This window comes from Typopeltis vanoorti, chromosome 20, assembly GCF_054136105.1.
Source record: "Typopeltis vanoorti isolate ZY-2024b chromosome 20, IOZ_Tvanoo_1.0, whole genome shotgun sequence".
Taxonomy (NCBI): domain Eukaryota; kingdom Metazoa; phylum Arthropoda; class Arachnida; order Uropygi; family Thelyphonidae; genus Typopeltis; species Typopeltis vanoorti.
The window spans coordinates 97,701,965-97,717,479 of record NC_143568.1 but is presented as its reverse complement, the minus strand read 5'-3'; the positions used below and the strand labels follow the sequence as shown (position 1 = coordinate 97,717,479).

At 35.4% G+C, this 15,515-nt stretch overlaps 1 protein-coding gene across 2 annotated transcripts in view; it reads left to right on the top strand.

Moving 5' to 3' along the window:
* Positions 1-15,515, top strand: part of rogdi (rogdi atypical leucine zipper) — a 171,365-nt gene that overhangs the window by 64,487 nt on the left and 91,363 nt on the right. For both annotated transcript variants that reach the window (XM_090410250.1, XM_090410251.1), the window contains exon 3: positions 3,974-4,056. In XM_090410250.1, coding sequence (XP_090266376.1) covers positions 3,974-4,056 — 83 coding nt within the window. The remainder of the gene's footprint in view (positions 1-3,973; positions 4,057-15,515) is intronic.

The following is a 15,515-nucleotide window of genomic DNA, read 5'->3' as shown; positions in this document are numbered from 1 at the left end:
CTGACTCTTTCAGCTCTACTATCAGATACTGGCGATCTCGTGGATCCACACACGCACAGGTGTACAACAATAGAACTTTAATATGGACTATAGCTCAAGTTCATAATAACTGTAATTTACAGTCAAATTTATGAGGGGTGCTTAAGGGTCAAAGCTGTATAACTGAGAGGAGACCTCCACATAGCCTTTAAAGGAATGCGGAGAACCGACCAGGGCTTCTGACCTAATGTCCAATCCTCACCTTCTCGTGGTGCACCCTGTTGGGTATCTACTTTGATACTGAACGAACGAGGATGGGCTGGCAATTTGGGATTTAGCCGACCAAATTGTATTCTTATTGGTTAAACCAAAATAAAAAATGATGGTACAACATGACAAAATTTCATGCCGGCTGGGGCGTCGCCCGGTTAAACAAGGCCCCCGTTGTTTTCGCCAGGGAACCAGGGCGAACAGCGAAAAGTCAGCTACTGGAACAAATCTGAAAACAAACCCCAACTCAACATCACCAGAGTTAAAGATCGGTACTATCAATATAAGAAGCCTGAATGGCAAAGAAATGGAGCTAGCGGAGGAATTAGATAAGTACCAGATCGACATAATAGGGGTGACTGAAACAAAAAAGACCAAAACTGGTGAGATCTTTCTGAGCAATAAATACAAAATGTTATATTCAGGCAATGACAATCAAGGAAAAGAAGGAGTTGCCATAGTATTCAACACAAAATACGAGGCTAATCTTCTTGAATGGCAGTCAGTCTCAAGTAGAGTAATGTGGGCAAATATGAGAATGGGGAACTGGACAATGAGACTTATTTGTGCCTATGGTCCCACAGAAGGTTCTACTAAGGTAGAAGTGGAGGAATTTTTTGAGGCTTTAGAAAAAGCAACTGACACAATGAAAAAGGAAAAGTTGGTCCTTGTTGGGGATCTAAATAGTAGAGTTGGAAATGATTGTGAGACATACAAAAATATTTTGGGAAAATTTGGAGAAAAGAGCAAATCTAATAATAATGGCAAATATCTGTTGGATTTCTGCTCAGGACATGGACTGGTTATTACTAACACCATGTTCCAACATAAAAATGTGCACAAATTCACATGGAGAGAAGAGGCTAGGAATAAGAAAAGTCTCATTGACTATGTTATTGTTGATAGTGATGTTTTCTCCCTGGTGCAGGACACCAGAGTGTACAGAGGATTTGAAATTGGAAGTGATCACTATTTAGTCTTGAGCAGGATAAAATTGAATTTCATATTGAAAAGAATAACATGTAAGAAAGTTTTAAAGCGAATAAAAGTTGAGCAGCTCTCTGATGTGAACTGTAGACTAAAATACAGAAATATTATTGAAAAGAAAATGAAAGAGTTTGAGAACAGGAATCAAACCTTGGAGATTCAGTGGCAAACTCTGAAGGAAACATTGATTGATTCTGCCAGAGAGGCATGTGGTGAGGTTGTGTGCAAGGATAAAAAAATCAGAACCCCCTGGTGGACACAGGAAGTTAAAGAGGCAGTGAAGGAAAAGAAGAAAGCATATCAAAAGTTCCTGGCAAATAAGTCAGCTTTTACTCTTACAGAATACAGAGACAAATGTAAGAAAGCTAAACAGTGTGTAAAACTAGCTAAACAAAAGTCATGGGAGGACTTTGGCAAGAATATAGAAAACAAATATCACGAAGGTGGCAAAATATTCTGGAGGTTGTTGAAGAAGCTTAGGAATGGAGGAAAGAGTGCTGTAAAAGGAATTAGAGATGATAAAGGTGAAATGAAAACAGGAGAAAAAGATATCCTTGAAGTATGGAGTAATTACTTTGAAAAACTGCTAAATGAAACAAGCAGTGATGACAGCACAGTGATAAAAAACACTGACCAGGCATGCAGTCAGGAATACATATCCATACTTGAAGTAGAAAAAGCCATCAAAGGCTTGAAATGTGGAAAGGCAGCAGGAGCAGATGATATTCGACCAGAAATGCTGAAGTATGGTGGTATAAGAGTCTTACAGTGGCTGCACTGCATAGTTCAGAAAGCCTGGACAGAGGGACGAATTCCCGATGATTGGAGTAGAGCTCTCATAGTACCCATATATAAAAAGGGAAATAAAACTGAATGTGAGAATTACAGAGGTATTTCCCTACTGAGTGTTCCTGGCAAGATCTATGCAAGTATACTTGAGAAACGGTTGAGAAGAATTGTGGAAGAAAAGCTTGGTGAAGAACAAGCTGGATTCAGGCCAAATAGAGGCTGTCAGGATCAGATCTTCACTTTACGACAAATAGTCGAGAAAGCATGGGAATATAACAAAGATCTGTATTTAAGTTTTGTCGATTTGGAAAAGGCATATGACAAGGTGCCAAGAGAGAAGCTATTCAATACGCTGCAGTTATATGGTGTCAATGGGGCATTATATCAAGCAATACTTAGTCTTTATTTGAGTTGTGAGTCAGCAGTTAGAATTGAAGGAAGTACAGGAAGATGGTTTAATGTTAAATCTGGTGTTAGACAAGGATGTACATTATCCCCTCTGCTATTCATTATCTATATGGATCACATTATGAAGGAATGTGGTATTAAACCTGATATCAAAATTGGAGATGTTAATGTCAGCTCTTTGCTTTATGCGGATGATGTTATACTTCTAAATAAATCCGCTACAAGTCTGCAAGATTCTCTGACTAAATTGAATAGCTGTTGTAATAGATATGGTATGAAGGTCAGCAATAAAAAGACAAAGACAATGAAAATAGGCAGAATCATTGAAAATGTCAACTGTGTTGTGAATGGAGAACCTGTGGAACAAGTAAAACATTTCATCTACTTAGGCACAATTTTTACTGAAGATGGTAAACTAAATATAGAAATAGACAACAGAATCAGCAAAGCTGGTATCGTGGGAAGTCAATTGAATAAATTTATATGGAATAAGAGAGAAATTAGTCGGAACACTAAATTAGCTGTATACAAGACTGTGTTCAAACCAATTTTAACTTATGGATCTGAGAGCTGGGTCAGAAGTAAAACACTTGACCAAAGACTAGAGACCGCAGATATGAGAGTCCTGAGAAAGATTAGAGGCGTGAACAGATGGCATCAATGGCAATATCATATTAAAAATGAGGATATTAGGAAAGAACTTGACATTGTCAGCATCCAGGAATGCGTTAGCAGAGCTAATCTCAGATGGTATGGTAACTTAAATAGAATGGGCGAGGAAAGATTAGCAAAACAAGTGTTCTCTGCCAGGTTGGCAGGAAAACGACCCAGAGGAAGACCAAGATATAGGTGGATTGATACGGTACAAAGTGCCTTAGACGATAGAAATATAAGATCTGATAATGTTGGAGTCTTGACAAGTGACAGACTTATTTGGAGGAAAATTGTAGATAGGAAGTTAGTAATGATGTAATTTTTTCATGTAGTACTGTCATATCCTGTACACCCCTTGAGGGTACATGGCAGGAATTTGATGATGATGATGATTTATGGCTTTATAATTTTATAGCTTTAGAGTGTCTCAATGTGTTTTTCAGTGTCTTTTAAATAGCTTTCTATGTTCTTAACGCCTGATGAAGTCGATCCCGACGAAACATGTTGCGTATCCAATAAATCTCAATTTGTTATAATTCTCGGATTTTTAGTCAGTTTATATAAAAAATGAACATATCCCAACTCCGAGTTAATATTAGTAGTCAATATATATATATATATATATTTATTTTTTGTATATTTCTTTGATTGTGATACCTGAAGAAGTTGATCCCTTCAACAAAACTAATAATCTAGTAGTATTTTTTTAAATAAACCATGTCATCTCTTTATCTCTCGGTATCAGTCATTTAAAATAATTTATAATATTTTCTACCGAGTAAAAATGAATAATCACAGTATATATATATATATATACGATGAAAAAAAAAATCAGTATTGTGTTGTTTTTGCTTTCTCAGAATATAATTATGTACCATCTTTATAGGAATGTTCACGGAGGTTTCCAGTATCAGTCCCAGGAGCTGAACCCTTAGTCAAAACTGATAAATTTATCATGACTAGCACTAGGTGAGAGTGAAGTTTAAATATACTATTTGGTAATTTGCTAGTTGTAAATTATTTAATGAAGTTATTGAACATGCAGTTGCAGTAAAAGAAAGCCATAATAGTAATAGTGAATTGATTCTGTACAAAGCAAAATAACTAAGTATTAATGGGCTCGATGGTTTACAGTAAAAAAAAAAAAATGACAAGCAAAAAAGGTAGATAAATAGTAGGATAGAATAGGCAGCAAGTCTCTGTTACAAAGTCCCTTCAAAAAGCTTTGTCAGACACCTAATCCTTGAACCAGGGAGGCACAAAATTTGGCCAACATGTTAAGACTTTTCTGTCCTTATATGTTTATAGATTTTTTTTTCCCCATTTGTACTTCAGCTTGCAATTAGCTACTCGTAGAAGTTCTCATTTTGCTTCTTTATCCAAGAGCCATCACTCCCATTTTCAGGGAATTATCACCCTCCTTGAAATATGATTGCCAAAGATAAACTTTTAATTTACTTAATAATGGAGATCAGAGTGCCATTTTGGATAAATAAGGTGGTTGCAGAAAATATTCATACAGCTGTGTTGCATTTGTCCTGCTAATTTGCTTATGCAGTGTATCATCCAGCAATAAGACTCCATGTGATTCCCAGTTTCATTAAATGGGTCATCATAATGCTGCCTTCACTAATATATTTTGCAAAGCCATCCCTTTGAAGCAAATATATTGACTACCGGTATATTACTGTGTTTATCAGTCTGGAAAAAAAAAATAATCATGGGCTTTGTAACACATATAACAATATCATTTTTCATCATTTTCTTCAATTTTTTTCTTCTCTGCCATTATAAGCAAACATTAAAAAAACATCTGAATAAAATAAAATCCTTAGGTCTACACATATGACTACATTAATGTGTTTCTTAATTCTGATTGGGTCTGAAACGCTGTTGGATGAGCAAGAGACCAGCGATGTCATATGACGTGGCAACCTTCCAAGTCTTAATATCCAACTATTCTGCATATACATCACAAGATAAGAAATAAGCTAACTATTGCTGTCCACTGCATATTTGTTTTAGGTTGCTGTGTTGCAGTTAATTATCTTGCAGTACAGCTGCGCACTCTGTGAGGTAAAATGATGTGTGCATATCTTAATCCTCTTGTTGGTTATATTCCATTATGACAAAAATCTGTGAAAATTGACAAAACAGGTATTTGTAATGATGACAGCATTTCCTGTATATGCGATATGTAATGTAAACGTACCAAGAAAACTATTTACAACATAAAAGTTTAACTGAAACTTCTCTTCTGATTATTATTATTTTTTTTACTCATCAACTAAAAACTGTCACTCATTATAGAAGAATACATTTTCAAGAACTAAAGATAAGCCTTTTGCAGAAACAGAGGATCATGTAGCTGCCAGGATGATGTAAGTGACAAAATGGGTCTCAAGAGTAGCTAATTTTTGGTAAGGTTTGGATGTTATATCTTTGAAGTATTCATGTTTTTTATACATTTTTAAGAAGTCTGGTGCTACTTAGGACTGTGGGATTATTATGTTTAGTATTCACTCTATTGTAACAAATTGTAAGGTAATCCCAACAGATCAAGTGGTGCAGCAACACCGGCTGCTGTGTGCAGACTTTAAAATAAAGTTGAAGACAAGAAACTTTCAAAGCCATGGGAGGAAAAAAATTAAGTGATTTCGCTTAAAAGAAGAGAGTGTGAGGAACCATTTCAGGGAGAAGGTGTTAGAGAGGATTTCGGATGGACTGGAAAGTGCACAAGATTGGTGGAGACATAATTCCAAAGCAATTCTAAGCTGTACAATTGAGGTGCTTGGTGAAACATCCAGAAATATCAGAGAGCAGAAGGAGGGTTGGTGGTGTAATAATAATGTACAAGAAACAGTGATGGCTAGGAGGAAGGCAAAGCAGAAGTGGGACAAGTCAAAAGTGGAAGAGGACAGAGAGAAAAAGCGAGAAGCCAAGAGAGTTGTTCCACAGGCGAAGGCCATGGCATATCAAGACCTTTATGATCAATTAGAAACAAAGGAAGGACAGAGAAATATTTATCGATTGGCAAAATGTAGAAATAAGGCATCAAAGGACATCATACATGTAAGACAGATCAAAGACTCTGGAGGAAGGGTATTAAGGAGGGATGTGGATATAAGAAACAGATGGAGAATATACTCTGAAGGGCTTTTGAATGAAGAAAATGCAAGCACTCACAGAGAAGATGGGGAGCCTTATGAGGAGATGGTGCAGAACATTAGTAGAGTGGAAGTGAAGGAAGCCATAAAGAGGATGAAAAATGGAAAATTGGTGGGCTCTGACAGGATCCCAGTGGAGGCATGGAAGGCACCGGGGGAAGAGGGAATTGACCTGCTGTGAGACCTGTTAATAAAAGTTTGTCAACAGGAAAATATACCTGAGGGATGGAGGGAAAGTACTCTTGTCCCCATCTACAAGAGTAAAGGGGATGCACAAGACTGTAAGAATTACAGAGGAATAAAGTTGATTTCCCACACAATGAAAATCCTAGAGAAGGTTCTTGATGGAAGAGAAACAACTGGAGCTACATCTGGTATTTATTGATCTGGAAAAAGCGTATGATAGAGTGCCAAGGCAAGAAGTCTGGAAGTGTCTGAAGTACTCTTGTCCCCATCTACAAGAGTAAAGGGGATGCACAAGACTGTAAGAATTACAGAGGAATAAAGTTGATGTCCCACACAATGAAAATCCTAGAGAGGGTTCTTGATGGAAGAGAAACAACTGGAGCTACATCTGGTATTTATTGATCTGGAAAAAGCGTATGATAGAGTGCCAAGGCAAGAAGTCTTGAACTGTCTGAGGGAGAAGAAGGTACCAGAGAAATATGTCAAGTTGGTGCAGGAAATGTACAGAAATATGAAGACAAGAGTTTGAACCTGCCTGGGAGAGACAGAAAGTTTTCCAGTGACAGTTGGCTTGCATCAAGGGTCAGCATTAAGTCCGTTCCTGTTTAATATTGTGATGGAGGTGGTGACAGAGGAAGTGAGAGAAGACGCACCTTGGACTATGTTGTATGCAGATGACATTGTGCTGTGTGTAGAATCAAGAGAAGTGGCAAGTAAACTGGAAAGTTGGAGGAAAGTAGAAGAGAGAGGTATGAGACTGAGCAGAAGTAAGACAGAGTATATGTGTTGCAAAGTGGATGGCAGCCAGGAGACAGATCTGGAGCTGGAAGGAAATGTCATCAGGAAGGTCAGTGACTTTAGATACTTAGGTTCAACAATGAAAGAGGATAGTGAGGCTGAGAAGGAAGTGGGATGCAGGATACAAGCAGGATGGAGGAACTGGAGAGAGATGACTGGAGTGCTATGCAATAAGAGGGTGCTGATCAATCTAAAAGGCAAAATCTACAGGACAGTAGTGAGACCAGCTATGACGTATGCTATGGAAACTGTGGCACTGAGGAAAAATAACATCAGCATGATTGAGGTAGCAGAGATGAGAATGCTTAGGTGGATGTGCGATGTGACCAGAAAGGATTGTCTGAGAAATGACTATGTAAGGGGAACGGTGAAAGTTATGAACTTAGGAGCAAAGATACGGAGGCAAGGTTGAGATTGTTTGGTCATGTGATGAGGAGGGAGGAAGAATATGTAGGAAGAAAGGTCATGCAGATGGATGTGCAGTGGAGGAGGAAGCGCAGATGGCCAAAGAAGAGATGGAGGGAGATGGTGGAGGAGGACTTAGGATGAAGAACTTGAATGTGGCTACAGCCCAAGACAGGAGGTTGTGGAGGAGACTTACCACAAACAGCGACCCTACTTAAGTAGGAAAAGCTGAAGAAGTATTCACTCTATTACTTCCATTCCTTTTGTGTGCATACATGATAGTTCATATTTTTGTGCCTGTGAAGATGTAATGTGTAGACCAAGGTAGAATATTGGATTAATACAAAGGATGGTATGAAAATAATGTTTCTCTCTCTCTCTCTCTCTCTCTCTCGGTGTGACATTCTTAATGGATAGTAATCTTTAGTCTACCACAGTGGTTGGTATCTGTACTCATTCACATGAGGGAATGCAATTAGTTCAAAATGGTGGCTATTACAGATGCATTAGAAAGTAAAATATTGGAGTGGTAATTTTATTTCTTACTGTGAAAGATTAGTGTCCATTGAAAATTCATACTATCTGGAAAATGTGAATGGAAGTAATATGTATGAGCATACTAGATGCTGTACAAAAATTCAACTCCTCCCCCATAACAATGCATGACCTCATACCAGTTTACATACAAGGGATGCAGTTGCAACTTTTGGCTAGACTGATATCTTCCACATCCTGTATGTAGCCTGGATCTAGCATCTTCTTGTTTAGCTCTCTAAAGGATGTACTCCAAATGCTGTTTTGTAGACAACAAGGAGCTGAAACAAGCTGTTTGTGAAGTACTCTGATGTAGGAGTGTAATGTCTCACTAAGTGATGGCAAAGTGTATAGAGAGTGATGGAGACTGTTGAAAAATGACAGAATGATTGCAAAAGATGGATTAATACTCCACCTAAAAGTCATTGTAAATAAATTATATTTTCTGAAATAAAAAGAGGCATTAACTAAATTCTATTCAGTTACAAGGAATAGTACGACAGTAATACCTCTTTTCATCCCATTATGACAAAATCTTAAATCTTTATTTTGGTATTTTATTTATGGTATTTTTTCTCATGTTTTAGTTTGTTTCTTCTACTAAACAAACATATAAGGATTAAAAATACCATGCTTTTTGTCTCTAAAGTAGGGCTCCTGGATCTGCTAATTCTTAGCTACCTGTGATACTTATGTGTTTCAATTTGTCTGTTTCAGTGTGTTTCAATAGGTTTTCAATCTGTCATGGGTGGGATTCATATAAATTTATCTGTTTGCTCAACGTACAAGATACTACAAGGAATCTGGTAGATGCCTGCATGTGATTTAATTTATCCTTGAAAAGTTAAAGGAGGAAAATTTTTGAACAGAGGTGAGAGGTATATTGTTGATGGATGTTTTCAAACCTTCAGTTTTATCTCAGATGGTCCACTCACATCAACAATAGATTTTCATTTAGAGGTTGAGGATTACTGTGATTTGTGACCTGTATTTGGATAACTTTGTTATTGTATGCAGTTTAATAAAGATAGATTTAATAATGTTCAATTCTTTTTGTAACAGCAATTTGTTAGGATATAAATATGTTCTATTATGCAAGCATTTTAATGACTTCAGATTTTTGACTAGAGTTTAATGGGAAGAGTGATGCATATAGTTGCAGTATGATTCCTTTTCTGGTATACACAGCGAACTGAAATCTTCTCTCAGATATCTCACTTAAAATATCTAAGGACTGTTTAAGATAATTCTCAGCTTCCTCTTCTGACACAAACTGTGTTTTGGATTGAACCAAGTTAATTTTTCCGGTGTTGAGGTTTCTTTTTTTAATAAATAGAATGGTGTATGGATTTTCTTAATTGAATACTGGACTAATGGTATTTTTCATCTCATATCACATTCTTGAAAGGTCTTTTGATGCCATGATCTAACAAATGCCATTATGTTATTTGTTGGCTACTTATTCTTCTTTTGTTAAGCTAGCTGAGTTTCAGTATAGTCCCACTTTGAGATATAGCAAGCATCCCATATATCTGAAAAATAGCTAAAATAAAAAAAAAATATTGGGTTATTAATAAATCTTTTATAGTTGATTCTGCTGGGTTGAATAGTTGAATTTTAGAATTTATAGAATTTTTTTTAGCATATACTTCTACCTGTGGAGCTTATAGTTCAGGACTTTTTGGTACTTTGCTATAGTGAGTAAATTTACTGTAGTAGTGTTTGCTGTAATTCACTATATTGTAGTTTCTTAATCATATGTTTTAGTTTTACAACTTCATAAATTTATAGTTTCTCTCTAATGGCAAAGCTTAGTGGAAATGGAGCTGTCCCAGTGTAATTTTAATCTGCAAGTCTAATAAATCCAACTGAGTTTAAATTACTGATTAAAAATTATTCTAGAAAAAATACTACCAAAAATGTACCTGAATATTCTTGAACAAAAGACAATTGTTATATTTATAGAAGCTTCAAATTTAATTACTTCAAGGATTTTTTTATATAATTTTTTTATTTAACATTGAACTTCTTGTAGATCTTCACATGGCAATCAAGAATATTCAAGTATGCTGTTTGGTCAGTATTCTTTCTAAAAAGAAGTTTGAATCATTAATTTAATCTTGATTTAGTTGCCTCCATATTCATTATGCTTTGTTATTATAGGTTAGTGTCAAAAAATTGGAGCTACATGAAACTTAATTTCAGAAATTCCCAACTATTGTAATACTCTTTCTAGTTTCCTTTCAGTGGCTATCCACAGCATTACTTACAATCAGACTATTCTGAGTAGTTAGTTTCCAATATCTATTCTCTGCCAACATAAGGAGGAATGATTATTCATCTGAGATATCTCTTTTTAAGACCTCTATTCACATCTCCTGCTATAGTAACATCTCCTTGGTATGGCTGTTGTGCTGAGTAGATTAAGTTAAAAATTCAGTTAATGTACAGTTTTAGAGCATGGAGTTGATTATCTCTGCAGTTCAGTATAGTGAATTTTTTAACCTCTCATTGTTCACAATATCAGGTTGAGGATATCATCAATTATAGTACATCATTTTGTAATAATGATGTTCAAGTCTGTATTGTATATCCAGTATTGTGTAATATCAATAGTAGTAAGTTATTTTTCACCAAACATTCATAATCTTTCTTTTGCTTTAGTCACTACAGTCAAATAAGATGTTATAAAATACAGTCTACTATTGCAATTGAAACTCATAGGGATCACAGGAATAGTTTGTAGCAAGTAGTTGTGAATAACTATTATGAATTTATTTAAGCATAGCAGTGTATTTGAAGCTTTGGTTGGGACTTTTTAGTAGTTTGTTATAGTGAGCAAATGAGCTATAGCAATGATTACTGTTTTTTTGATTTTATTTAAAAGAATTAAGTTTATATGTGTTATTTTTCTATTTTTTTCTTTTTAGCAACTTGATTTGAAAATAGTCTTTTATTACATAATAATTACCCAACTTTGCATCATAACCACAAATATAGTTATCTTAAATCTGAGAATTTGCATTTTTTTGACTTACAAAAATTCTCATGTATGTAATTTTAGATATTATATTACATTTATGTGTTGTGTAAAATCTCAAATTTTAATATCTTTTTTTTCTTCTCAGCTTGAGAAGAAAAAAAGGTGCACATGCAGTAGATTAAATTAATATCTTCCCTTCCATTTCGAATGGTTATTTTGAATAATACATACCTAGTATATTTCTCTTAATGGCTTTAGAAAATTCGATGCAAAATGTTAGTTGTATTTTATACATATTGATTAATTCTGATTAATTCAAGATTTATGTTTGAAGTATTGCAATTCCTCCCAGCATACTAAATAAAACAACTAAGTTGTAACAGTTTTATTACTAGTTTGTAAGTTTATTTTCTACCAATATTGAATTCTTTTATTCTTTGAGTATTTCACTTTCATTATTCTATTAATTATTTCATTATTCCATTTCAAAGTATAAATAAAACAAAATAACAATATTGTCTTTGTTCAAACATATTTGTGTATGCCAGACCATTTCCTCTAATCTGATTACAATTAACTTACATAATGGGAAGTATTCTTTCTTCAGAACAGATCATATTGTGTGTGATGAGTGCCCTCAGAATTACTGATTATTAATGATTTTTAGTACCTTTTTTTTTTTAAAAGACACTAAGAAACATACTGCTGACTTTAAATGACTTTGCAGGAGGATGGATCTCAATAGACTATGTGAATGGGCAAGTAAATGGAGTTATCAGTTTAATGTTGCAAAGTGCAAGATCTTTATAACATTAAACTCCATGAAGGTCAGACATCTTGAAATTTTGTAGGAGCTGGAAGAGATGAGAGATCTGGGGGGTGATGGTGGACAGGGATTTGAAGTTAAAGTCACATTGCTAAAATTGTCAAAACATCACAATAGATTACTTTTTTAAATAACGAAACCTGTGGTGCATTTATAATTAGAAGAAACACACGTATAAACCACAGTGAAAATTATTTAATTGTAAATATTTCATCCTAAGTATCTTATGACATCATCAGTACAGTATTTAAACAAAAATTAGGAATAACATACAGTTAGGGTGCATGATTACAATAGAATCTCATGAAAACGTGCATAACGTGCTAAAGTAATACAAAAAAACAACAACATTAACACAGTTTTGTATGATAATTTCCCATACTTTAGGAATAGTAAGAACGTCGTTGCGGTTTAGATTTGGTCTGTGTAGTAGGGCTTCAGAACTTTCTTTGTATAAACGTTCATGTTTAAATATAGATCTATGTAAAAGTTTAACCTTTTCCCAATGGATCCTATGGCTTGGATTTTCAATTCCATGTTGAGAGAGGCCAGATTTCTGCGGTTTAAGAAGACGAATGTGGTCTTGATGTTCCCAGATGCGTTTCTGAACAGACCTACCTGTCTGTCCAAAGTAAGATAATTTGCATGAGCATGGAATCTCATAAACACCAGGTAACATCAAGGGTGAGAATTTGTCCTTAGGAGAAGGTAATAAGTTGTAAATTTGGTTGATAGGTTTGTAAGTAGTGGCAAAATTGTATTTCTTCATAATTTTAGAAAGACGTTCTGAGATGCCTTTAACATAAGGTATGGGAATCCTATGCACTTCTTCCTGTCTGGTTTGATGTATGCAGAAGTGACTGATGATTTTTTGAGTTGTTTTGGGATTATATCCATTTAGGATGGCTGTATTTTTGATAACTTCTAATTCCTGGTTTAAAGATTCTTCAGAGGAGCAGAATTTGTGTGCTCTGGAAACTAGTGATTTAATAATGCCAGATTTCTGAGATGGATGATGAGCAGAAGAATTGTGAATGTAGCGACCTGAGAATGTAGGCTTGCGAAAGACGGAAATGGCGATGGAACCGTCTTCTTTTCTTTTGATGTGTAAATCCAAAAAAGAGATACCCTGTGGAGATTCTTTTTCTAACGTAAAGTTGATGCGATGATGAAGAAGGTTAATTTTATCTAGAAACAGTTGTAATTCAGGTCCGGGATGATTCCATACTGCAAATACGTCATCGACATATCTTAGCCAAATTTTTAGTTTGGGTTCAAAAGTGAATATTTTTTCCTCAGGGAAAAAAAAAAAATAAATAAAATAAAAAATAAAAAAAATAAAGACATTCAACTATCAAAAACTGACTTGTTAATCAGCTTCGACATTGTCTCCCTCTTCACTAACATTCCCCATAAAGAAACAATAGAATTACTAACTCAAAAATTTCCGTCTGATATAGTTGAATTGTTCAAGTTTGTTATTGCATCAGGTTACTTCACCTGGAAAGGTCAAATTTACAAGCAAGAGGAAGGAACAGCAATGGGATCCCCTTTATCACCAAACCTAGCAAATTTGTTTCTAGAACACCTTGAGAAAAAAAAAAAAAAAAATATTCACTTTTGAACCCAAACCAAAAATTTGGCTAAGATATGTCGATGATGTATTTGCAGTATGGAATCATCCCAAACCTGAATTACAACTGTTTCTAGATAAAATTAACCTTCTTCATCATCGCATCAACTTTACGTTAGAAAAAGAATCTCCACAGGGTATCTCTTTTTTGGATTTACACATCAAAAGAAAAGAAGACGGTTCCATCGCCATTTCCGTCTTTCGCAAGCCTACATTCTCAGGTCGCTACATTCACAATTCTTCTGCTCATCATCCATCTCAGAAATCTGGCATTATTAAATCACTAGTTTCCAGAGCACACAAATTCTGCTCCTCTGAAGAATCTTTAAACCAGGAATTAGAAGTTATCAAAAATACAGCCATCCTAAATGGATATAATCCCAAAACAACTCAAAAAATCATCAGTCACTTCTGCATACATCAAACCAGACAGGAAGAAGTGCATAGGATTCCCATACCTTACGTTAAAGGCATCTCAGAACGTCTTTCTAAAATTATGAAGAAATACAATTTTGTTACTACTTACAAACGTATCAACCAAATTTACAACTTATTACCTTCTCCTAAGGACAAATTCTCACCCTTGATGTTACCTGGTGTTTATGAGATTCCATGCTCATGCAAATTATCTTACTTTGGACAGACAGGTAGGTCTGTTCAGAAACGCATCTGGGAACATCAAGACCACATTCGTCTTCTTAAACCGCAGAAATCAGGCCTCTCTCAACATGGAATTGAAAATCCAAGCCATAGGATCCATTGGGAAAAGGTTAAACTTTTACATAGATCTATATGTAAACATGAACGTTTATACAAAGAAAGTTCTGAAGCCCTACTACACAGACCAAATCTAAACCGCAACGACGTTCTTACTATTCCTAAAGTATGGGAAATTATCATACAAAACTGTGTTAATGTTGTTGTTTTTTTGTACTACTTTAGCACGTTATGCACGTTTTCATGAGATTCTATTGTAATCATGCACCCTAACTGTATGTTATTCCTAATTTTTGTTTAAATACTGTACTGATGATGTCATAAGATACTTAGGATGAAATATTTACAATTAAATAATTTTCACTGTGGTTTATACGTGTGTTTCTTCTAATTACAATAGATTACGATAATAATGAGGAGGCGATTGACATGCCAAAGCAAAGAGTTTATGGTTCCCTTGTATAAGGCTTTAATTAGGCTACATATTGATTGCTATGTGCAGATTTGGTCACCCAGTTTTCAAGGGGATGAGAATGTATTGGAGAGGGTGCAAAGAAAGTTCACTAAGTCATTGTCAGGTCTATGGAATCTTGGATATATATGAGGAGAGATTGAGGGAATATTAGGTGCAGAGCCTTGTGAATAGAAGAAGGAGAGGGGGATGTGATTGAGACCTGCTTGGAAAGAAGTCAACAGACACTATAGTGTGAGGAACAAACAGCTATGGCACCCACTTGAATAAATGTGGGACCTCCTTTTGCTGCAATGACTGCAGCAATCCTATGGGCATACTTTACACAAGCATATGATAGTGAGAATTTTGGATCATTCTTCCTGTAGGCATGTAATGAGGTCCTGAACTGTTGTGGGGTGGATGTTCCTTGATCTCACATGATGCTACAGTTCATCCCACAGATGTTCACTAGGTTTGAAATCAGGGCTCTGTGAAGGCCAGTCAAGTGTGGTGAAGTTCATGGCCACAAACCATGCAGTTACAACAGCAGCAGCCTTTTGACATGGTGCATTGTCTTGCTGAAAGAGACAATGTCAGCTCCATTGAAATGTCACAAAGTAGGAAGTATTGCATTGTCTAGAATGTTCAGATACCTCTTGGAATTCAGTGTTCTTGGCATGATAAATAGAGGTCTGAGGCCAAACCAGGAAAAATAGGACCATAAC